Genomic DNA, 24458 nt, shown 5'->3' on the forward strand with positions numbered 1-24458 from the left:
ACAACACCATCCTTATTTTCAGCATTTCTAAAATCCCCTATAGGAAGAATAAATGGTGGAAAAAATTATTAGAACTATTTCCCTGTCTGACCGCTAGGTTTTTGGGGTATTATGAGAGGGCCACTGTGGGGCTCTATTAGTAAATGTTGTCTTATCCATCCCTGTGTTTCCACCTACTATTATGGAGTGGGAATTCATTAGACTTTATAACAGAAAAAGTTAGAAAATTGCCCTACCAACTAACCCTACACCCATTAAAAACCTCACCACTATTCCGCTACTTGGCCCTATCTGATCCTACACTAGGCTGGAGAATAATAATACTTCTTCTGTGGGGTTTTACGGTGGACTACATCCTATTATGGTGTATTGCCGCCACCTACTGAGTGGGGTGAAAACTGACGCTTTAACTCCGAAAAAGAGGAAAAAACATAAACAAAACCAAAAATATAACAGTCTGTCTTCCTACTCAGATCTCTACACAGCCTCTGGGGCCTGAGAGGGGGGGGGACATCTTCAGACAATATTCCCTGCAATGTCTTGGCTGTGAAGTCCTGAAGATCCAAAAACCTTTTAGGTTTCACAATGTCCAGTTTCTTAGATTTCTTGGTTGTTTGGCCAGTACAATGAATCACCAGCGCAATTAAATGCAACAAAATCCACTACTTAACAATCTGTGTTTCAGGATCCTTTAACTGATGAACGACTTTCTCAGCAAGCTGCGGGGCATCCACTACCATGTCATCCTCATCTCCATTTCCTCCAACAATTTCCACTGCCTCCACATAGGAGACCCGCTGGACAGCTACCTCGACCTCCTTCACCCTGACAGGGCACCCCGGGGGACTCAAGAATGTGATTCCCACCACAATTGCAGCATTGTACACCCTCCGAATCTTCAAAAACATTTTTCTTCATCCTGCACACACTTGACATGTGTGTCCAAACTTTTTAGAATTCTGGAATAACACTGGAGACTTTTGCACACTTCCAGTTTAAAAAGTCACTTTAAAAACAAGATGTGGTATTTTGAGAGATTTTTGTATTTTAAAAACACATTCCAAGAGGCCTTTTACTTCAATACTGATTTCACACAAACACTGTTACAGATGAAAGGCCCAGTGATTTCAGAACAAAGGTCACCATTTTTAACATTGATCAACATGAAACACATTGGTTGAATCAACGTTGTTTTCATGTCATTTCATCGAAATTACATAGAACCAATGTGGAATAGATGTTGAATTGACGTCTGTGCCCAACGGGAAGGCTTTGCAATGAAGCCATATTTGGCTTTGCTTGGAATGAGCACAGAAAGAATGAGTAATGAATAATGAATAATGAAATCTTTTAGAATTTAACTATTATACTAAAAATAAATTAAACTTCAAATTTTGTCACATAAAGACATGTCAATTGATTCATTGATTTAGATTATTTTATCCCATTAATACAAGTGGTTTTCAATCCCTTTAAAATAGACTTGATGACAGTCTTATGACATAATGTATACTTAGTCTTTTCAGTCCTTTCGCAATGCAAACTTGTACTCATCAATAGTGCAATGATCACTTTTAAAACATCAATGTAATAGCACTTCTTCACACATTATATGTTATGTTATCTGATGACAAGGTTAGAGTCAACCAATGGTTTTCTATGATTGACAATTATGTGATTGATGTGCTAAATTCATCTTTAAAAACTGCTCTCAATGATAAATCCAGATTCTTGTAATCCTGCTTAATGGATGACTATTTTATACACAAATCAATGTGTTTACTACATATATACTGTACCCTTTGGCTGAAAAAAATACTTTATAACCACAATGCAAAAGGTATGCTTTAGCCTCAGGTCATGTCTGAAACTCGATTTCTTCATTCCAAATTTCTCTATTTCCTATATACAGTAGTTAACTACTTTTGATCAGAGCCCATTGGCCATCGTTAAAAGTAGTGCACTATAAAGGGAATAGGGTGTCATTTAGACACAGACAATAACACATTAACATCAAGTCCATGTAGAGAATGAGAGCTCTTTGTGTCCATATGGGTATTGTCTATTTCTGCTTCCTTAATGGCATCCTATTATCTCCTTTATAGTGCTACCAGAGCCCCATCGGCCCTTGTCAAAAGTAGTGCACTATAAATGGAATAGGGTGCCATTTGGAGTACATATGTTGTCTTTGAAAGGTAAAACCCTTTGCCCATACCAGTTCTGTGGCAAAAACCTTCATTTCAAACAGTGGTTAAAGAAATGAAATAATATTAAAAGTATATACACATAACTGTACTTAAAAAAAGAAAATGCATAGAAAATAAAATGTTATATTGGCCAAATGTAATGTTATAATACTGAAGCAACAAAAAGAAGAAATGACAAAATACATACAATGAATCCCCCCCCTCCCATGCCACTATCCCTCTCACCCTCGATACGCTATAACTATTTTTGCATACAGTGTTTTTCAAGCTCCATCATTTGCCTTCATATTTGGGGTTGACCACTGTCGTAACAGCACTCTTGTAGATAGGGTTTTCGCCCTGGAAGGCACAAGAGAAACAAGGAGAAAATGTTATAATTGTCATGTACAGTCAGTCATAATATCTGTCACATGTGAATATGTTGCTGTCATTGTGAGTGAGCATTTGTGTTGTCATCCAGGGAACACTTTTAGAAGAAATATCAACAAACGTCACAGTCACAACATGCCATTTCCATCATACTGTAGCATTAAATATGATATAAATACTAGACTTAAACTGAAGTGTACTGGGCCTACACGTGACCACCTGTTAATACTTACCTCCATTTAAACTACTAACAGACGGGACAGCTTGTGTTGACCAACAAAACAATAGATATTATTGTGGGTTTTAATATCCCCTCATATGGATCATTCTGCACAGTTTCATCAACTGTCTTATTTGGCTCAAAGAGACCAAATGAAAGACAGAAATAATGAGATGGATGAAGAAGTGACAGTTTACAGTAAGTTGACAAACATTCATATAAACAAACTGAAACGCATGCAGGAAAACAGAGGAGGGAAAGTAAATACAAACTTATAGAACCACAGCTTTATATCCATAGTTTGGATTCTGGAACTTAATAATATGGCTCTTGTAAATGGGATTCTCTTGCTATGGGTTGAGAGAGTGGGACAGACAATTAAGAACAGGAAACAGAGAATGAAATGAAAAGCATGGGTGAAGACAAATGAGAAGGAATGAAACAATAATATGACAAAGAAGTGAAAAAATGAATCCCCTGAAAAAGGGATGTTTCTACATCCGGATCCAAGACTCAGAGTTTTTACAAATTTGTACCTTTATTTAACAAGGCGAGTCACTTGAGAACAAATTCTTATTTTCAATGACGGCCTAGGAACAGTGGGTTAACTGCCTTATTCAGGGGGAGAAAGACAGATTTTTTTACCTTGTCCAATGCCCTAACCACTAGGCTACCTGCCGCCCCAGGTTGATCATCTCCCTTTGAAAATCATCTTACAGTGCTGGGTACATGCCCCTTTTATACAGTACCAGTCAAAAGTGGACACACCTACTCATTCAACGTTTTTTCTTTCTTTTTTAAACAATTTTCTGAAATTTGTGAAGACATCAAAACTATGAAAACACATATGGAATCATGTAGTAACAAAAAAAGTGATAAACAAATCAAAATATATTTTAGATTCTTCAAAGTAGCCACCCTTTGCCTTAATGACAGCTTTACACACTCTTGGCATTCTCTCAACCAGCTTCACCTGTAATGCTTTTCCAACAGTCTTGAAGGAGTTCCCACATATGCTGAGCACTTGTTGGCTGCTTTTCCTTCACTCTGCGGTCCAACTCATCCCAAACCGTCTCAATTGGGTTGAGGTCGGGTGATTGTAGAGGCCAGGTCATCTGATGCAGCACTCCATCACTCTCCTTCTTGGTCAAATAGCCCTTACTGGATGTGTGGGTTGGGTTGTCCTGTTGAAAAACAAATGATAGTCCCACTAAGCGCAAATCAGATGGGATGGCGTATCGCTGCAGAACGCTGTGGTAGCCATGCTGGTTAAGTGTGCCTTGAATTCTAAATAAATCACGCACAGTGTCACCAGCGAAGCATCTTCACACCACCTCCTCCATGCTTAAGGGTGGGAACCACACTTGTGGAGATCATCCGTTCACCTACTCTGCAACTCACAAAGACACAGCGATTGGAATCAAAAACCTCAAATTTGGACTCTTTAGACCAAAGGACAGATTTCCACTGGTCTAATGTCCATTGCTTGTGTTTCTTGGCCCAAGGAAGTCTTCTTCTTATTGGTATCTTTTAGTAGTGGTTTATTTGCAGCAATTAGACCATGAAGGCCTGATTCACACAGTCTCCTCTGAACAGTTGATGTTGAGATGTGTCTTACTTGAACTCTGAAGCATTTATTTGGGCTGCAATTTCTGAGACTGGTAACTAACGAACTTGTCCTCTGCAGAGGTAACTGGGTCTTCCTTACCTGTGGCGGTCCTCATGAGAGCCAGTTTCATCATAGTGCTTGATGGTTTTTGAGACTGCACTTGAAGAAACGTTCGAAGTTCTTGAAATTTTCCGGATTGACTGACCTTCATGTCTTAAACTAATGATGGACTGTTGTTTCTCTTTGCTTATTTGAGCTATTCTTGCCATAATTTGGACTTGGTCTTTTACCAAATAGGGCTATCTTCTGTATACCACCCCTACTTTGTCACAACACAACTGATTGGCTCAAATGCATTAAGAAGGAAATCAATTCAACAAATTTACTTAACAAGGCACTCCAGGTGACTACCTAATGAAACTGGTTGAGAGAATGCCAAGAGTGTCCAAAGCTGTCATCAAGGCAAAGGGTGGCTACTTTGAAGAATCTCAAATATATTTTGTTTTGTTAAACACTTTTTTGGTAACTACATGATTCCAGATGTGCTATTTCATAGTTTTGATGTCTCCACTATTATTCCAGAACGTAGAAAATCGTGAAAAATAAAGAAAAAAAACCCTTGAATGAGTAGGTGTCCAAACTTTTGACTGGTACTGTATCAAGTCAGGTCAGTCTGCTCTCTCATACAGTCATTTAGGTCTGGTGTCTTCTCCATGTACCATAATGAGAGGGTCCAGAAGCCTCAGTGCCCTGCCCATGTTACCAGACCAGAGAGGCTATCACATGTGGTGGGTCTGACTGGGAGTAATCAGGATGAGCTGAATCATTAAGCATTTCAAACCCTGCCAGCTGTCTGGAATTGCTGCTGCTGTGTGGATAACACGCCACTAGGTTGAAGCATAACACAGAACAAACTAAGCCGCTTGTAGCCACTCCCATGAAAAGACAGATGTGTGTTCAGACCTTTGCATTCCAGAAAGGATTCATTTTTCATAGCTGTATTTTGCACAGAGATGACTTAAAACTACAGGGTTTTATGAACATTTTAAACAAACTGTTGGGTAGGACTGTGGAAAAATGTGTATGTCATCTTACGAAGTCATCGTCAAAAGCAACAGGTCTGTCATAGTCATCAAAGGTTAAAAGAAAGTAAAACATTTCCAATTCTGTGTTCCTTCAGGAGTCTGTTCTCTGTGTAAGAGATTCACACAGTGGCCATATCTATAACACCAGTTTTTCACATCTCAATCAACCTACTGAAATTACAGTCAGGGAGAATACAAACTAGGACCTGCAAAAGTACATCATCATCATCCCCATTATGGGCCATAACGAATAGTTCTCCAACATTGTCACGCCTTGGTCTTAGTGTTTTGTGTTTTCGTTATATATTTGGTCAGGCCAGGGTGTGACAGGGGTTTACGTGTTGTATTTCGTATTGGGGTTTGTTGTATTTGGGTCACCCACCACACCCACCACACACGGACCGAGCGGCGTGGTTACAGGCAGCGACCGCAGGAGAAGCGAAAGGAGGAATGGACATGGGAAGACGTATTGGATGGCAAAGGTTGTTACACTTGGGAGGAGATACTGGCTGGAAGAGATCGCCTCCCATGGGAACAGGTGGAGGCACTTAGGAGAGCAGAGGCAGCCGGAGATAAGAGCCGACGTTATGAGGGAACACGGTTGGCAAGGAAACCCGAAAAGCAGCCCCAAAAATGTATTGGGGGGGGGGCTCAGAGGGAGAGTGGCTGAGTCGGGTGTCAGACCTGAGCCAACTCTCCCTGCTAATCGTGAAGAGCAGTTGCAGTGGGAGAGGCTGCATCACTTGGAGAATTGGACATGGGAGGAGGAACTGGACGGAAAAGGACCCTGGGCTCAGCCTGGAGAATATCGCCGTCCCAAGGAAGAACTAGAGGCGGCTAAAGCAGAGAGGCGCTGGTATGAGGAGGCAGCACGGCGACGCGGATGGAAGCCTGAGAGTCGGCCCCAAAAATGTATTGGGGGGGGGGGGCTTACAGGGAGTATGGCTATGCCAGGTAGGAGACCTGTGCAAACTCCCTGTGCTTACCGGGGGGGCTAAAGAGACCGGGCAGGCACAGTGTTATGCTAGTGAGCGCACGGTGTCTCCAGTGCGGGTGCATAGCCCGATACGGTTCATACCAGCCCTTCGTATTGGCCGGGCTAGAGTGGGCATCGAGCCAGATAAGCTTGGGCAGGCTCGGTGCTCAAGAGCTCCAGTGCGCCTGCACGGTCTGGTCTATCCAGAGCCACCTCCACACACCAGTCCTCCGGTAGCAGCTCCCCGCACCAGGCTTCCTGTGCGTGTCCTCGCTCCAGTATTACTAGTGCCCGCACCACGCATCAGGCCTACAGTGCGCCTCGCCTCTCCTGCTCTGTCGGAGTCTCCTGTCTGTTCAGCGCAGCCAGCGTTTTCCTCCTCTCCTGCGCTGTCGGAGTCTCCCGCCTGTTCAGCGCTATCAGAGCCTTTCTTCTCTACAGCGCTGCCGGAGCCTCCTGCCTGTTTGAAGCAGCCTGAGCTGCCAGTCTGCAAGGAGCTGTCAGCCTGCATGGAGCAGTCAGAGCTGCCAGTCTGCAGGGTGCTGTCAGTCTGCAAGGAGCTGTCAGTCTGCAAGGAGCTGTCAGTCTGCAAGGAGCTGCCAGTCTGTAAGGAGCTGCCAGTCTGCAAGGAGCTGCCAGTCTGCAGGGAGCTGTCAGCCTGCATAGAGCAGCTAGATCCGCCAGTCAACCAGAATCTTCCAGATCTGCTAGTCAACCTGAATCTTCCAGATCCGCCAATCAGCCAGGATTTACCGGAGCCTACTACCTACCTGAGCTTCATCTCAGTACTGGGCTTCCTCTCAGTACTGGGCTTCCCCTCAGTTCCGGGCTTCCCCTCAGTTCCGGGCTTCCCCTCAGTTCCGGGCTTCCCCTCAGTCCCGAGATGCCCCTCAGTCCCGAGATGCCCCTCAGTCCCGAGATGCCCCTCAGTCCCGAGATGCCCCTCAGTCCCGAGATGCCCCTCAGTCACGAGCTGTTCCTTAGTTCTGTGGGGTTGTGGGTGAGGACTATTAGGCCATGGTCGGCGGCGAGGGTGGATTATCCCAGGACGCGAAAGGGAGGAACGAGGACATTAATGAAGTGGGGTCCACGTCCTGAGCCGGAGCCGCCACCAATGACAGACGCCCACCCGGACCCTCCCTTTGGTTTTGAGGTGCGTCCGGGAGTCCGCACCTTGGGGGGGGGGGGGGGGGGGGGTTCTGTCACGCCTTGGTCTTAGTGTTTTGTGTTTTCGTTATATATTTGGTCAGGCCAGGGTGTGACAGGGGTTTACGTGTTGTATTTCGTATTGGGGTTTGTTGTATTTGGGATCGCGGCTGATTAGGGGTGTGTCTAGTTAGGTTTGGGCTGCCTGAGGCGGTTCTCGATCAGTCAGGTGTTTCTTGTTGTCTCTGATTGGGAACCGTATTTAGGTAGCCTGAGTTTCACTTTGTATTTCGTGGGTGATTGTTCCTGTCTCTGTGTAGTGTTCACCAGATAGGCTGTAATTAGGTTTCACGTTCCGTTTGTTGTTTTCGTATTTATTTATTTATTTTCATGTATCACTTTTTCTTCATTAAAGAACATGAGTAACCACCACGCTGCATTTCGGTCCGACTCTCTTTCAACGAACAAAGAACGCCGTTACAAACATGGCTTCTTGCATCCTGTATCTACCATCTCCACTCCCTTACCGTGTCCCATTTAGCATTCATCTTCTCCTTCTCAAACTTGGCGAACTCTCTCCTGTCGTGGATGATCATGAGCAGCTTCCAGATGAGAAGCAAAGCCAGGCCGATCAGGACGATGCCCGCCACCACGCCAGCCACGATGGGGATGATGTCAGGGCCCGCAGGGCAGTCTGGAACACAGGCAGGAACATTCAGTTATCCCAACTTGTATTTATTTATTTAACCAGGCAAGTCAGTTACTGTAAGAGCAAATGCTGATTTACAATGACGTCCTGATTTGCATTATATATAGGCCCAGCTTACCTGACCCTGTAAGCTGACCAGGAAGAACTTCCGGCCGGAGTACTAGGCCCTAGTACCATTAGAGCCAAGAGTTTTTCCTAGTCAGGGCAAAAACTCCTAGCTCTAATCACAAAACGACTCAATAGACAAATAAATAACCTCCGTTTTCACTGTAATATCCTCAGTCACAATGACATAGTAGGCTGTATGTAATATCCTCAGTCACAATGACATAGTAGGCTGTATGTAATATCCTCAGTCACAATGACATAGTAGGCTGTATGTAATATCCTCAGTCACAATGACATAGTAGGCTGTATGTAATATCCTCAGTCACAATGACATAGTAGGCTGTATGTAATATCCTCAGTCACAATGACATAGTAGGCTGTATGTAATATCCTCAGTCACAATGACATAGTAGGCTGTATGTAATATCCTCAGTCACAATGACATAGTAGGCTGTATGTAATATCCTCAGTCACAATGACATAGTAGGCTGTATGTAATATCCTCAGTCACAATGACATAGTAGGCTGTATGTAATATCCTCAGTCACAATGACATAGTAGGCTGTATGTAATATCCTCAGTCACAATGACATAGTAGGCTGTATGTAATATCCTCAGTCACAATGACATAGTAGGCTGTATGTAATATCCTCAGTCACAATGACATAGTAGGCTGTATGTAATATCCTCAGTCACAATGACATAGTAGGCTGTATGTAATATCCTCAGTCACAATGACATAGTAGGCTGTATGTAATATCCTCAGTCACAATGACATAGTAGGCTGTATGTAATATCCTCAGTCACAATGACATAGTAGGCTGTATGTAATATCCTCAGTCACAATGACATAGTAGGCTGTATGTAATATCCTCAGTCACAATGACATAGTAGGCTGTATGTAATATCCTCAGTCACAATGACATAGTAGGCTGTATGTAATATGCTCAGTCACAATGACATAGCAGGCTGTATGTAATATGCTCTCACCTAGTGTTTCCACCACATGGACCTCCTTCTCTGTCTTGTTGACAGCGTAGGTGTAGTAGAACCAGCAGTCGTTGGCATCCCTCTCCTTACAATGCATCAGGGGGAAGGCCTGTCCTGGCTGAGGCAGCTTGTCTCTGTCCTTCACCTTGATCAGGTTGAAGTAGCTACAGTCTCTCTCACACGTGTCCTTCTTCTCCCCCGTCCCAAAGGCCCTGCACTGAACACACTCCCTGTGGAAGACAGGACATTGACATGTAACTCTGTACAGATGGAGTAACACACGCAGGTAGTCTCACATTGTGATGCTTGATAGACTTGTGACATATTCACTAGTCTACTTGAATGCAAGAAAGCTGGATATTGAGGTTCCACTCCACATGCAGGTGTTTGTAGTGGACAATGCTGTACCCTTGCCACCACTACTGGTTTTAAGATATCACAGTTGTGTCTAGACTTTTCATTGGTCCCCTATCTTGGAATTATCAGAAGAAAGTAAACAATGGTCACAATAATAATTGAGGTTCAGACGGATAAAGGAAGATATCTCTTTATGCCTAATTTAAAAAGGTTAAGAGGCATTAAACTCAGGTTGAGGAAAGAGACAAGGTACCGGTCCCTCAGATAATAATACTTTAAAAGAAAAAGCAGAATTCAATTAAAAATTCTACATATACATTTTCAGAAACGTTAGCTTTTATTGTTTAAAGAAATTCTGAAAGAGATTGGTGCGTTTTTTCACTATCGAATCATGGCACAGGGTTGATCAATGACCAACCATGTGTTTGTTTAAAAACTATCATGGTTTCATTTCAGAGAGACAAATAATCATGTTTTTTTTAAAGAACTGTTCAAATGATACATTTGTGACATCAGAAATCTACACAGTAATATGAGATCTGTGTAATAAAAAAAAAAACATGTAGTCATTTAGGAGATACTGTTAGTCACTTTTGACATGAGTAAGTGAATTCATCTTAGGATTGCTAGTTGAGACAACCACATATCACAGTCAAATATACAGGATGCGAACATTCCATTCCAGCTAAACAATGGACAGACAGGACCTGAGACTAAAGCATACATTTTGCAATGTGGTTTACAAAAATGAAACATTTTCAACTAAAATCTATGACTAAAAACATCAGAGAACAGTAATATTTTACACACACATGAAGGTACCCATAAGGAATCATTTCTGATGTAAAAACACAAATGTGCATTTTTTTCAATATAGCGTTTCGGAAATAAACTTGTTGTATATTGTTGTTTTCTGCATAGTTAAAATAGATTAAAAAAAACAAATACAATTCATCCATTCCTTTATTCAACTCACTTGTGTTCTGCGCAGACCCCTGGACAGGTAGGACAGATCTCACAGCTGGGGCCCTGGAACTTTGGGTTAGTACACTTGCAGGTGCCACACTCACAGGTGCCTCGTCCGTTACAGATCTGCTTGTTTGAAGCCAGGCAGGTCGTGGTGTCCAGAGAACAGTCACAGGCACTGCCTGTCCAGTTGGCATCACATATACACACCCTGCACTCACAGTGACCATGTCCTGCCACAACACACAGGGTCAGAGATGATCCTCTATAGTTCAAACATCATTTCATACTATAGATAATATTCTAGATTAGAGATGAAATTAAGATAAATTGAACACGGGAAATCTAATTTCGTAAAAGGCCATGTCTGATTTTATCAACTGATCTCTAATTTAATTGGGAAATCACCCATTACGCCACAAACACTAGAGGTAGTTTGTGTTCTGAGGAATATGTTCCACAGGTCTTCAGATGTAACACAGGTATTGACCGTCATTTCACAGCAAACAAAATCTTTACTGATCATCCAATGAACTGAACTCGCGTACCTCCACAGAGTTTGTTGTTGGAGCGGTCACAGTTGAAGTTGTCACACTCGCAGAACATCCCGCTGTAGCGCTCCTCTGGGTTCTCTCTCTTCTTGCACTCACAGGTTCCACACACACAGTCTCCGTTGTTGCTGCAGATGTCTGTACCGTTGTCTTTACGGCAGCTCTTATCCAGGTCTTCGCTGGTCACCTCGTTGGTGCTGCACTCACACTGTCTACCAATACGGCCCTCATTGCACCTGACAGATGATAAAGGAAATGTAATGTTATTAACAACAAGGGAGGACTACATAAAAAATATTCACATACAAACAGATGCAATGCACTTAAACAGTCACATGCTAATGGCCAATAGAAATAGATTTACAACACATTATATATACAGTCTCAAATATCATGATGTATCTCTATGCCATGGAAATTATTACAATATGGAAGGTGAATAAAGGGTTAAGATCTTCTGCTAGTGAAACATTAGTGCCTTACCTGCAGGCTCCACATTCATATGTCCCGTTGCCGTTGTGGCAGATGTCACTGTTCTCAATGCCATCTTTGTGACAGTCACACTCGCAGATGAAGTTCAGAGTGATCTCCACCTCCTCATTGAACCCTAGGGGTTTGATCTTGATGGTCTCTGGTTTGCCCATTTTAGGACACTGCTTAGCTGTGATGCTTATGGTGAAAGACACCTACAGATCAGGGATGAAGGGATGCATTCACACATAAGGCATAATAATCACATTTTGTAATAAAAACAATGACCTTGACACCTACAGATACGGAAAACATTATATTTACTTGATCAGAAAGCTAAAATAACTAAACCTGAATTTAAAAGAAAATCTCAAATAAATACATATGTATTTGGAATAGAAAACATTCAATGTCATGTTGTTTTTGTTACTCACGTCGTCACCGATTGAGATATTGGAGCATTTTCTTCCCATCTCTCCCTCACCAGTCACTCCGTTCTTGCAGCGTGACTGATACATTATGGTCACTCCCTCTGGTAGCTTGCTGTTCTCCAGAATCACCTCTGAGGAAAGAGACTAGCACATAAAGAACAACAATTAGCCCTTTGTACACTATATACAACATTTTCAGTAGGCTTCAGTTTTACAAAAGCAGAAATGCATATTTTTGACTATTCCCATAGAAAGATCAGTTCAGAAAGAGAAATGTGATGACTTAACAGTAGCAGCAGCATGGTTTTGCCAACTATTTTAAGGATGAAAGTTAGATAGTGTGCAGAAGTAAATCTTCTCCAGTAACTAAACCAATCCAATCTATACTTACATTGTAGGCATCAATAATGAGGTTGATAACATTGCTGGAGTTAGCAGAGAGTATCCCCACTGCAGATTTAGGAATGAGATTCTTTAACTCCTGAGAGAGAAAACACAATACACTAAATGATCATGTACTCGTATGTCAATTGGAATCCTGTCAATCTCTAAATACTCACCAGAAAAGTCTAGAGCAAAAAGGTTTTGTCATGTTTTGCCTGACCCATTAAGATTGCTGAGTGGTTTGATTGTGGTCTGCATCACATATTGGTAAAGTCAATCTAAAGTTCCAACTTTTTGAAGTGTTGTGAGGTTCTAAATTCAGAGATCCAAGGTTGTGTCCCAAATGGCACTCAATCCCTACATAGTCCTCTACTAATATCGGTGCCATTTGGGACGCATCATGTAATCAACTAAATGAGAACGCCATTCTACAGAGGTTGACAGATTGCAAATATTGTCCAAACATTGGACTGATGTGGATATGATAAAAGGTCATTACGGAACTCCAGGCAGACTTCTAATTGGCTTGAAAAGCACTAGAGGGCAGCAGGGAACATTCAAAGGCTGCTGCCCAAATGGAAACCTATTCCCCACAAAGTGCAGTACTATTGACCTGGACCCATAGGGATCTCGTCAAAAGTAGTTCACTTTTTAGGGAACATGGTGCCATTTGGGGAACAACCAGAGATCCAAAGAGATGCTACTGGTAACAAGGAGCAGATGCTGCTCTTCAAAGAGTTGGGCTTTTTGACAAGCACAGGAAATTGAAAGGAATTCCACACACACACACACGTCTACACACACACCCACGTACAAACACGCACAGACACAAACAGTGTAATGGAACAACTGACTGACCTTGTAAACAGGCTGGAACTCCTCTGTGATGGCAAAGATCGTCTGGATGTTGTTGTCGCTAAGTTTCTGAACCAGGTGAGCGATGGAGGGGTAGTCCTGTTACAGGGAGACAATGAGGAAGTACAGGTATCAGGTATGCCCTTTGATGACATCACTAAGGGCAAGTAGCCCATTCTCTTCAAATCTTGTCATATTCAAAATGCAGACCACACAGAAGACTAGAAAGAAAAGTCACAATACATACAGTACATAGGAGTGCATGATTATACTACATAGTGTATTATTATACTACATAGTGTATTATTATACTACATAGTGTATTACTATAATGCATTACTATAATACATAGTGCATTACTATAATACATTATTATACTACATAGTGCATTACTACAATACATAGTGTAATATTATACTACATAGTGTATTACTATACTACACAGTGCATTATTATAGTGCATGATTATAGCGCATATTGTATTATTATACTACATGGTGTATTACTATAATGCAGTGTATTATTATACTACATAGTGTATTATTATACTACATAGTGTATTATTATACTACATAGTGTATTACTATAATGCATTACTATAATACATAGTGCATTACTATAATACATTATTATACTACATAGTGCATTACTACAATACATAGTGTAATATTATACTACATAGTGTATTACTATACTACACAGTGCATTATTATAGTGCATGATTATAGCGCATATTGTATTATACTACATGGTGTATTACTATAATGCAGTGTATTATTATACTACATAGGGCATTATTGTACTACAGTGCATTATTATACTACATAGTGTATTATTATACTACATAGGGCATTATTGTACTACAGTGCATTATTATACTACATAGTGCATTATTATACTACATAGGGCATTATTGTACTACAGTGCATTATTATACTACATAGTGTATTATTATACTACATAGGGCATTATTGTACTACAGTGCATTATTATACTACATAGTGCATTACTATAATGCATAATTATACATACATAGTAGTGGCTCATTGTGTACATGTTGTTCTCCAGGTGACATTTCCCATCGTTGGGCAAAACTATCCCTCCCAGTTTCCCGTCTCCAGCAAAGTGGAAGCCAGCGTCAGTGGAGAACACCAGCAGACGGGTGACGTTCCTCCAGCCAATGTGCTCCTGGGGAAGGGAGGGAGGACTATTAAAACTTGTAAAAATTAACAACATACAGAAAATGGACACAGCCTACAGAAATACCAGAGAACAAAATTACAAGACTTACAAAAGATTCAGGATGTTTATATCAAAAACTATGAACAACTATGTGAAAGGTTACCCTCCTAAAATAGCAGTTTAGCGCCCTAGTGTGAATGAACTTTCAAACGTTTTATAAAAAGGCCTTCTCTAAGCATATACACATTAAGCCTTGACTCCAGCCATTCTCAAATGAGAATAGGGTCTTGAGGTCTGGTACCATGAGAAAGTCAATATAAAGCCCTGATAAAAGTATTATTGGAACTTTATGGGCTGGTTTTCTGGACAGATATCGAGCCTAGTCCTGGAGTATAAAGTAAGCTCAATGGAGAAATCTTTTCAGTCCTGGACTAGGCTTGATCTATGTCCGGGAAACTATCCCTAAATATGATATAAAAACATATTACTTACACCACACACAGCCACTTGCATGATGGCATCGAAGCCTCCCTCTGGTGAGTCCAGGTTTCCAGAGATATGCTGTTGTCCCACCAGGGTATTGAACTCCTGTCCATTGCTGGTCAGCTTCAGGACGTTCTTGTAGCTGAAGGGACTGGTGCAGTTCTGGTCCCCAGTACAGGGGTTCAGCAGCTTGGCTGGGGTGGTGCTAATGTAAGGCATCACTGTCTTTTCTACAAAGGAACCAAAACCTAGAAGAAGAAGATATCCATCTCATATATAAACGGTATAGTTAAGGAGACGGGACACCAATTTGTTAGCTTCAAAACATCTTTACTAAGATCAAACCGGTTATCTTACATGTGGCATTATGGGTATTGTAGTACAGTGTAACTGCAATATGCACCCAACCTGAACTGAAAGCAGAAGAGATCAATTTGAAGTGGAGAAGAGGTTCAAATAAATATGGACATCCTCAATCCTCATACAACCAGGCTGATTCTCAAGCTCACCGATTTTAAAATCAGTTGTGATCTTTGACATCTCCAGCATCAGATGTGTTCCCAGGTTCTTGACGTTTTCCAGATCGTCCTTCATGGAGTAGGACAGGTCCATCAGGTAGTAGAGGTCAATGGGGTAATCCTCGGCCCGTTTGAACTTCAGGTTAAAAGACTGGGGTTCACCTGCAGTACACAGACAATTGGGCAAGGTTAAGCCGGGGACTACTGACTTGCTAACTCTGGCATATTTACATTGATGTGAACAATGAAATCTTGATTCATGTGCACCTTCCCTGTCAAATAAGGTGCTGGCCTTCACAATAAAGAGTATAAGGAACAGTCCTTCCAAATCATAATAGCTAAAACACTCAAAGAAAATGGAGGCTACTGTAACTAATCAACATAACAGTGAAAGACCACGGAGGAACAGCAGGATAAACAAAAAAGACCCTCAGCAACGCTGCATCAACAATGGTTGTCAAGCAAGATGTTTTGTCTGAAGCAAAGTTAACTAAGACTGCATCCCTAATGACAACCAATTCCTAACATAAGGCACCACTTTTGACTAGAGCTAAAAGTAGAGCACTAAATAGGGAAAAGGGTTCCATTTGGGATGCAACCCAATCAAAAGTAACAGTTCCATTTAAGTTTTTACCAGATCTGAGGCTGAGGGTGAGTTTCTGTGGCTGGACCTGTGTGATGTCCTCTGGTCGGAGTTTTCCTTCTCCCTTGTTGCGGTTGGTAACAGCCTTGTTCTTCAGGACCCGTTGGCTGCCTCGGGGGTTCTCTACCTTGGTGGAGCTACAACCTCTCTTCCTCAGGGACCCCAGCTCGTCACAGCGGGTCGATGTGGCCTCACCCTGCTTCAGGAACCCCTGGGAGAGAGGAGGTATAAGTATTATGAAACATTGCATTATGGCACTCAGAGGGAATCCACCCAAAATGTAAGGTCCTTATTTTCTGAAAATGTATTTCCTACTCTCCCAAGCAGGTTATAAAGGTTACAAACAATATTGCCCGACATTCTAGTGTTTTAATTCCAAGGAACAGTTTAGATTTTTAAAGTTGTGACGCTGAGTCAGTTGATATTAAGGTTGTGTAGCATCAACGCAGCAACAATGTTATTGGCAAATTCATATCCACGTACGTGGTCCATGCACCAGCCACATTTCGCTCCCACTTGAATACACTCCCCACAGGATTTGGCATTAGCCTTGATGCACTCGTTCCCTTCTGGAATGGAATGGAAAAACAAAGGTTGAAAAGAAGCAAACTCATCATAGACTCCTAAAACCTAACCAGGTAATAAGCCAGAGTGTACACATTGTGTAATTTGGAAAACTGTGTGGCTCAGAGAGAACAGTAAACTGAGCCAGAGACAGAATATTCCGCTGTTCCATGATGTCTTCACTACTATGCTCAAAGAAACATACACTGTAAACCCCAGTGTGATGTCATTACACAACTTTTAAGGAAACCTGTTGCACTTAATATATCTGAGTACAGTTACTCAACAAATCAATACTAAGTGATTTGTTGTCATTACTCAAACCAATAGAGTAACTGTTACCCTGTAGGGGGGTTCAGATTTGAGTTGTATCAGCTTGAAAAACTTTTGCAATGCCCCCACTAATCCACACCTCCAATATAATTTCCCAGTGTGCCTTGCCTTTTCGAGTGAGTCCTCTGGCCTTCACCAAGTGAGTTCCTAGGTGAATGTTATCATTATAATTAAACTCTTTATGACAATACATTACATAACTCAGATTTTATAGAATGGCGCCGGAGTAGATGGCTGCCGTTTTACGTGCTTCTAACCAACTGTGCTATTTAGTTATTTTTTTGGCGTTGTTTTGGTGGTATTTTTTTGGCGTTGTTACCTATTTTGTACATAATGTTGCTGCTACCGTCTCTTATGACTCAAAATAACTTCTGGGCATCAGAACAACAATTACTCACCTCAAACTGAACAAAGATTTTTTCCAAGTCTGACGCGAAGGACATACTGCTTTCTCGGGAACGTGAAGAAAAGACAGAGAAAAAGGGGGCGGAGGTCAGGCTGCCTTCTGACAATTCGTAGGCGAGTGAGTAAACCTCCACTGCCATCCGTTCTATTGGCCAACATGAAATCATTGGAAAACAAAATGAATGATATACGATCAAGACTGTCCTACCAACAGGACATGAAAAACGGTATTATCTTATGTTTCACCGAGTCGTGGTTGAACGAAGACACGGATAATATACGGCTGGCAGATTTTTCCATGCATCGGCAGGACAGAGAAGCTACGTCTGGGAAGACGAGGAGCGGGGGTGCATGTCTATTTGTCAATAACAGCTGGTACGCAATGCCTAATATTAAAGAAGTCTCGAGGTATTGCTTGCCTGAGGTAAAATACTTTATGACAAGCTGTAGACCACACTATCTACCAAGAGAGTTCTCATCTATATTATTTGTAGCAATCTATTTACCATCACAGACCGATGCTGGCACTAAGACTGCACTCAACCAGCTGTATAAGGCCATAAGTAAACAAGAAAATGCTCACCCAGAAGCAGCACTCCTAGTGGCAGGGGCCTTTAATGCAGGCAAAATTAAATCCGTTTTACCTCATGTCTACCAGCATCTCACATGTGCAACCAGAGGAAAAACAACTCTAGACCACATTTACTCCACACACAGAGAAGCATACAACGCTCTCCCTCGCCCTCCATTTCTCAAATATCACCGTATTTATATCCTTCTTGTTCCTGCTTACAAGCAAAAACTAAAGCAGGAAGTACCAATGACCAATGACAGTACCAATACGGAGGTGGTCAGATGAATTGGACTGTTTTGATAGCACAGACTGGAATATGTTCCGGGATTCAGCCAATGGCATTGAGGAGTATACCACCTCAATCATCGGCTTCATCAATAAGTGCAGCGACGACGTCGTCCCCACAGTGACCGTACGTACATATCCCAACCAGAAGCCATGGATTACAGGCAACATCCGCATCGAGCAAAAGGCTAGAGCTGCCGCTTTCAAGGAGCGGGACATTAATCTGTACGCTTATAAGAAATCCCGCTACGCCCTCAGACAAATCATCAAACAGGCAAAGCATCAATACAGGTTTAAGATTGAATCCTACTACACCGGCTCTAACACTTCTCAGATGTGGTGGGGCTTAAACTATTACAGACGCGAGCCTAACAGACGAGCTAAATGCCTGTTATGCTTGCTTCGAGGCAAGCAACACTAAAGCATAAATGAGAGCACCAGCTGTTCTGGCTCTCGGTAGCCGATGTGAAAAAGACCTTTATTAAACAGGTCAACATTCACAAAGCTGCAGAGCCAGAGGGATTACCAGGACGTGTACTCAAAGCATGCGAGGACCAACTGGAAAGTGTCTTCACTGACATTTTCAATCTCTCCCTGACCGAGTCTGGGATTCTTCCGATGACATTGAAGAATACACCACATCAGTCACTCGCTTTATCAATAAGTGCATTGAGGAAGTCCCACACACAGTGACTGTACATACATACTAGAGGTCGTCCGATTATGATTTTTCAACGCCGATACCAATAATGATTATTGGAGGACCAAAAAAGCCAATACCGATTAATCGGAAAATGTTTATTTTTATTTATAATAATGACAATTACAACAATACTGAATGAACACTTATTTTAACTTAATATAATACATCAATAAAATCTATTTAACCTCAAGTAAATAATGAAACATGTTCAATTTGGTTTAAATAATGCAAAAACAAAGTGTTGGAGAAGAAAGTAAAATTGCAATATGTGCTATGTAAGAAAGCTAACGTTCCTTGCTCAGAACATATGAACATATGAAAGCTGGTGGTTCCTTTTAACATGAGTCTTCAATATTCCCAGGTAAGAAGTTTTAGGTTGTAGTTATTATAGGAATTATAGGACTATTTCCATCTATACCATTTGTATTTCATTAACCTTTGACTATTGGATGTTCTTATAGGCACTTTAGTATTGCCAGTGTAACAGTATAGCTTCCGTCCCTCTCCTCGCTCCTCCCTGGGCTCAAAACAGCAACACAACGACAACAGCCACCATCGAAGCAGCGTTACCCATGCAGAGCAAGGGGAACAACTACTAGAAGGCTCAGATAAGATACGTTTAATGCTAGCTAGCAACTTACCTTGGGTTACTGCATTCGCGTAACAGGCAGTCTCCTTGTGGAGTGCAACAAGAGAGAGGCAGGTCGTTATTGCGTTGGACTAGTTAACTGTAAGGTTTTAAGATTGGTTCCCCAGCTGACAAGGTGAAAATCTGTCGTTCTGCCCCTGAACGACACAGTTAACCCACCTTTCCTAGGCAGTCATTGAAAATAAGAATGTGTTCTTAACTGACTTGCCTAGTTAAATAAACGTATAAAAAATTTAATAAAAAAAAAAAAAAAAAACGAAAATCGGCACCCAAAAATACAGATTTCCGATTTTTATGAAAACTTGAAATCGGCCCTAATTAATTGGCCATTACGATTAATCGGTCAACCTCTAGTACATACCTCAACCAGAAGCCATGGATTACAGGCAACATTCGCACTGAGCTAAAGGGTAGAGATGCCGCTTTCAAGGTGCGGGACTCTAACCCAGAAGCTTACAAAAAATCCCGCTATGCCCTGCAACGAACCATCAAACAGGCAAAGCGTCAATACAGGGCTAAGATTGAATCATACTTCACCGGCTCCGACGCTCGTCGGATGTGGCAGGGCTTGCAAACTATTACAGACTACAAAGGGAAGCAAAGCCGCGAGCTTCCCAGTGACACGAGCCTACCAGATGAGCTAAATCATTTCTATGCTCGCTTCGAGGCAAGCAACACTGAGGCATGAATGAGAGCACCAGCTGTTCCGGACGACTGTGTGATCATGCTCTCCGTAGCCGACGTGAGTAAGACCTTTAAACAGGTCAACATACACAAGGCTGCGGGGCCAGACAGATTACCAGGACGTGTGCTCCAGGCATGTGCTGACCAACTGGCAGGTGTCTTCACTGACATTTTCAACATGTCCCTGATTGAGTCTGTAATACCAACATGATTCAAGCAGACCACCATAGTCCCTGTGCCCAAGAACACAATGGCAACCTGCCTAAATGACTACAGACCCGTAGCACTCACGTCCATAGCCATGAAGTGCTTCGAAAGGCTGGTCATGGCTCGGTGCTTAGTCCCCTTCTGTACTCCATGTTCACCCACGACTGCGTGGCCAAGCATGACTCCAACACCATTATTAAGTTTGCTGACAACACAACCGTGGTAGGCCTGATTACCGACAACAATAAGAGGAGGTAAGGAGGCAAGAAAAAGTATGTGAACCCTTTGAAATTACCTGGATATCTGCATAAATTTGACAAAATTTTATCTGATCATCTAAGTCTCAACAATAGACAAACACAAGGTGCTTAAACTAATAACACACAAATTATTGTATTTTTCTTGTCTATATTGAATACATAATTTAAACATTCACAGTGTAGGTTGTGAAAAGTATGTGAACTCCTAGTCTAATGACTTCTCCAAAAGCAAATTGAAGTCAGGAGTCAACTAACCTGGAGTCGAATCAATGACATGAGATTGGAGATTTTGGTTAGAGCTGCCCTGGCTGATAAAAAAACACAAATTTGAGTTTGCTATACACAAGAAGCATTGCCTGATGTGAACCATGCCTCAAACAAAAGAGATCTCAGAAGGCCTAAGATTAAGATTAAGAATTGTTGCCTTGCATAAAGCTGGAAAGGGTTACAAAAGTATCTTTAAAAGTCAGTCTACGGTAAGACAAATTGTCTATAGATGGAAATTTCAGCACTGTTGCTACTCTCCCTAGGAGTGGCTGTCCTGCAAAGATGACTGCAAGAGCACAGTGCAGAATGCTCAATGAGGTTAAGAAGAATCCTAGAGTGTCAGCTAAAGACTTACAGAAATCTCTGGAACATGCTAACATCTCTGTTGACGAGTCTACAATATGTTAAACACTAAACAAGAATGGTGTTCATGGTAGGACACCATGGAAGAAGCCACTGCTGTCCAAAAAAAACATTGCTGCACGTCTGAAGTTCGCAAAAGAGCTCCTGGATGTTCCAGAGGTACTGGCAAAATATTCTGTGGACAGATGAAACTAAAGTTGTGTTTTTTGGAAGGAACACACAACACTATGAGTGGAGAAAAAAAAGGCACAGCACACCAACATCAAAACCTCATCCCAACTGTAAACTATGGTAGAGGGAGCATCATGGTTTGGGGCGGCTTTGCTGCCTCAGGACCTGGACAGCTTGCTATCGTCGACTGAAAAATGAATTCCCAAGTTAATCAAGACATTTTGCATTGAAGCTCAACAGAAGTTAGGTGATGCAACAGGACAACAACCCAAAAGACAGAAGTAAATCAACAACAGAAAATACTAATTCAGGAGTGGCCTGGTAATTTCTGACCTCAACCCGATTGAGATACTGTGTCATGACATAAAGAGAGCAGTTCACACCAGAAATCCCAAGAATATTGTGGAACTGAAACAGTTTTGTAAAGAGGAATCGTCCAAAATTCCTCCTAACTGTTGTGGAGGTCTGATCCGCAACTATAGAACATGTTTGGTTGAGGTTAATGCTGCCAAAGGAGGGTCAACCTGTTATTAAATCCAAGGGTTCACATTCTTTTTCCAACCTGCAATGTGAATGTTAACACAGCATGTTCAATAAAGACATGAACAATTTGAATTGTTTGTGTGTTATTAGTTTAAGCAGACTGTGTTTGTCTATAGTTGTGACTTAAATGAAGATCAGATATAATTTTATGACCAATTTATGCAGAAATCCAGGTCATTCTAAAGGGTTCACATACTTTTTCTTCCCATTGAATATGCTACGCGGTGTCAGTGGAAAGCCCAAATAATTGTCAACGACTCCAGTCACCCAAGTCATAAACTGTTCTCTCTGCTACCGCACAGCAAGCGGTACCGGAGTGCCAAGTCTAGATCTAAAAGGCTCCTTAACAGCTTCTACCCCCAAGCCAGAAGACTGCTGAACAATTAATCAAACGGCCACCCGGACTATTTACATTGACACCCCCCCATTAGTTTTTACACTGCTACTACTCGCTACGTATTATCTATGCATAGTCACTTTACCCCTACCTATATATACAAATGACCTCGACTAACCTGTTCCTCCGCACATTGACTCGGTACTGGTGTCCCTTGTATATAGCCTCGTTATTGATATTTTATTGTGTTACATTTAATTATTTTTTACTTTAGTTTATTTGGTAAATATTTTCTGGATGCTTTCTTGAACTGCACTGTTTGTTAAGGGCTTGTAAGTAAGCAATTCACAGCATTGCACCTGTTGTATTCGGTGAATGTGACAAATAACGTTTGATTTGATTTGAAGGCAGGGTTCATCAAATAGTTCAGCATTGGGGCGATTTTATGTTTGAGAGGATGATCAGAGGGCCGGAACATATTTGAAAATATTTTTTATACTGCAAATTGACTGCAAGACTGATATAATATTTTACTAAAACTTAATCATTTCAAACCTTGCTTACATTTGTATACGATTACATAGTGCCTTCGGAAAGTATTCAGACCCCTTGACTTTTTCAACATTTACATTACAGCCTTATTCTAAAATGGATTAAAAAAAAGAAAATCATCAGCAATCTACACACAATACCCTATAATGACAAAGTGAAAACATGTTCGTAGAAATGTTAGCAAATGTATTTCTGTTTTTTTATTTGTAATACCTTACTTACATAAGTATTCAGACCCTTTGCCACGAGACTCGAAATTAAGCTCAGATGCATCCTGTTTCCATTGAACATCGTTGAGATGTTTCTACAACTTGATTGGAGTCCATCTGTGGTAAATTCAATTGATTGGACATGATTTGGAAAGGAACACACTTGTCTATATAAAGGTCCCACAGTTGAGAGTGCATGTCAGAGCAATATGTAAATGAACTTATGTAAATATAATATATATTCTTTTACTTTGAATAAATTAGCAAAAATGCATAAAAACATGTTTTTGCTTTGTCATTATGGGGTATTGTGTGTAGATAAATGAGGGAAAAAAACTCTTTAATCAATTTGAGAGTAAGACTGTAACCTACAAAATGTGGAAAAAGTTAAGGGATCAGAATACTTTCGAAAGGCACTGTATATCTCTCTATCATTTATCTTTGTGCAGCATATAATTAATCAATCAATCCCTCAATGTACATGCAAAAACACAGATATCACATATGTTTTTGTATCTACCTGCAGTAGAGCATGCTGGGGAAAAAGTTCATTTGTTTTCATAACTTTAAAAATGTAGTTGATGTGACTTCCCATTGTCCCCCACGATGAAATCGGGGAGGGAACTGTGGATCTGTCTGCGTCTGTTCGTTCGTACGTCATACTCGATATCTCAGACAGCACTGGTGACAAAACTTGGGTGAATGATGTGTCTTGCCATAGAAATACGGCATTTACAAAATTACACCGATTGGCCCAAGGCGGGAGCTATAGTAATTAACAGAAATTTGTTAGTCACACACAATCTCAATTTGCTCAAAGTGGGGTGCTGTATCATTCATGGGGGACGACACGTTTACTGTTGCCTTGTTTAGTTGAGTCAGGACAACTTAAACATTTTCAAGAAATAATGACGACTTTTCATTGACTTTGAGATCAACTTACTTGAAGTATTTGAGTAAAAATGTCTTGGGGTTTACGGTGTAGGCGGCCAGCCGACTTCTTCTTTTGGCTAATGACATCATTACATTACAGCAGCATGCTCAGTTGGGGTCGGCTCACCCTTACAGGACATCAGGCAGTTAATCACTATT

General features: G+C 41.4%; 1 protein-coding gene across 2 annotated transcripts in view; it reads right to left on the bottom strand.

The window, feature by feature from the left end:
• Window positions 1-1022: 1022 nt before the first annotated feature.
• Window positions 1023-24458, bottom strand: part of LOC109909598 (integrin beta-1-like) — a 43216-nt gene continuing 19780 nt past the window's right edge. Inside the window, exons 3-16 of one of the 2 annotated variants that reach the window (XM_031796380.1) lie at window positions 16744-16829; window positions 16252-16471; window positions 15609-15779; window positions 15109-15347; window positions 14467-14622; window positions 13438-13533; window positions 12587-12676; window positions 12199-12339; window positions 11777-11979; window positions 11291-11529; window positions 10753-10975; window positions 9420-9649; window positions 8140-8306; window positions 1023-2546 (exon numbers count right to left, since the gene is read on the bottom strand). In XM_031796380.1, coding sequence (XP_031652240.1) covers window positions 2481-2546; window positions 8140-8306; window positions 9420-9649; window positions 10753-10975; window positions 11291-11529; window positions 11777-11979; window positions 12199-12339; window positions 12587-12676; window positions 13438-13533; window positions 14467-14622; window positions 15109-15347; window positions 15609-15779; window positions 16252-16471; window positions 16744-16829 — 2327 coding nt within the window. In that variant the 3' untranslated portion in view covers window positions 1023-2480. The remainder of the gene's footprint in view (window positions 2547-8139; window positions 8307-9419; window positions 9650-10752; window positions 10976-11290; window positions 11530-11776; window positions 11980-12198; window positions 12340-12586; window positions 12677-13437; window positions 13534-14466; window positions 14623-15108; window positions 15348-15608; window positions 15780-16251; window positions 16472-16743; window positions 16830-24458) is intronic. The other variant, XM_031796381.1, reaches the window with a different exon arrangement.

This window comes from Oncorhynchus kisutch, linkage group LG18 (assembly GCF_002021735.2).
Source record: "Oncorhynchus kisutch isolate 150728-3 linkage group LG18, Okis_V2, whole genome shotgun sequence".
Lineage (NCBI taxonomy): Eukaryota > Metazoa > Chordata > Actinopteri > Salmoniformes > Salmonidae > Oncorhynchus > Oncorhynchus kisutch.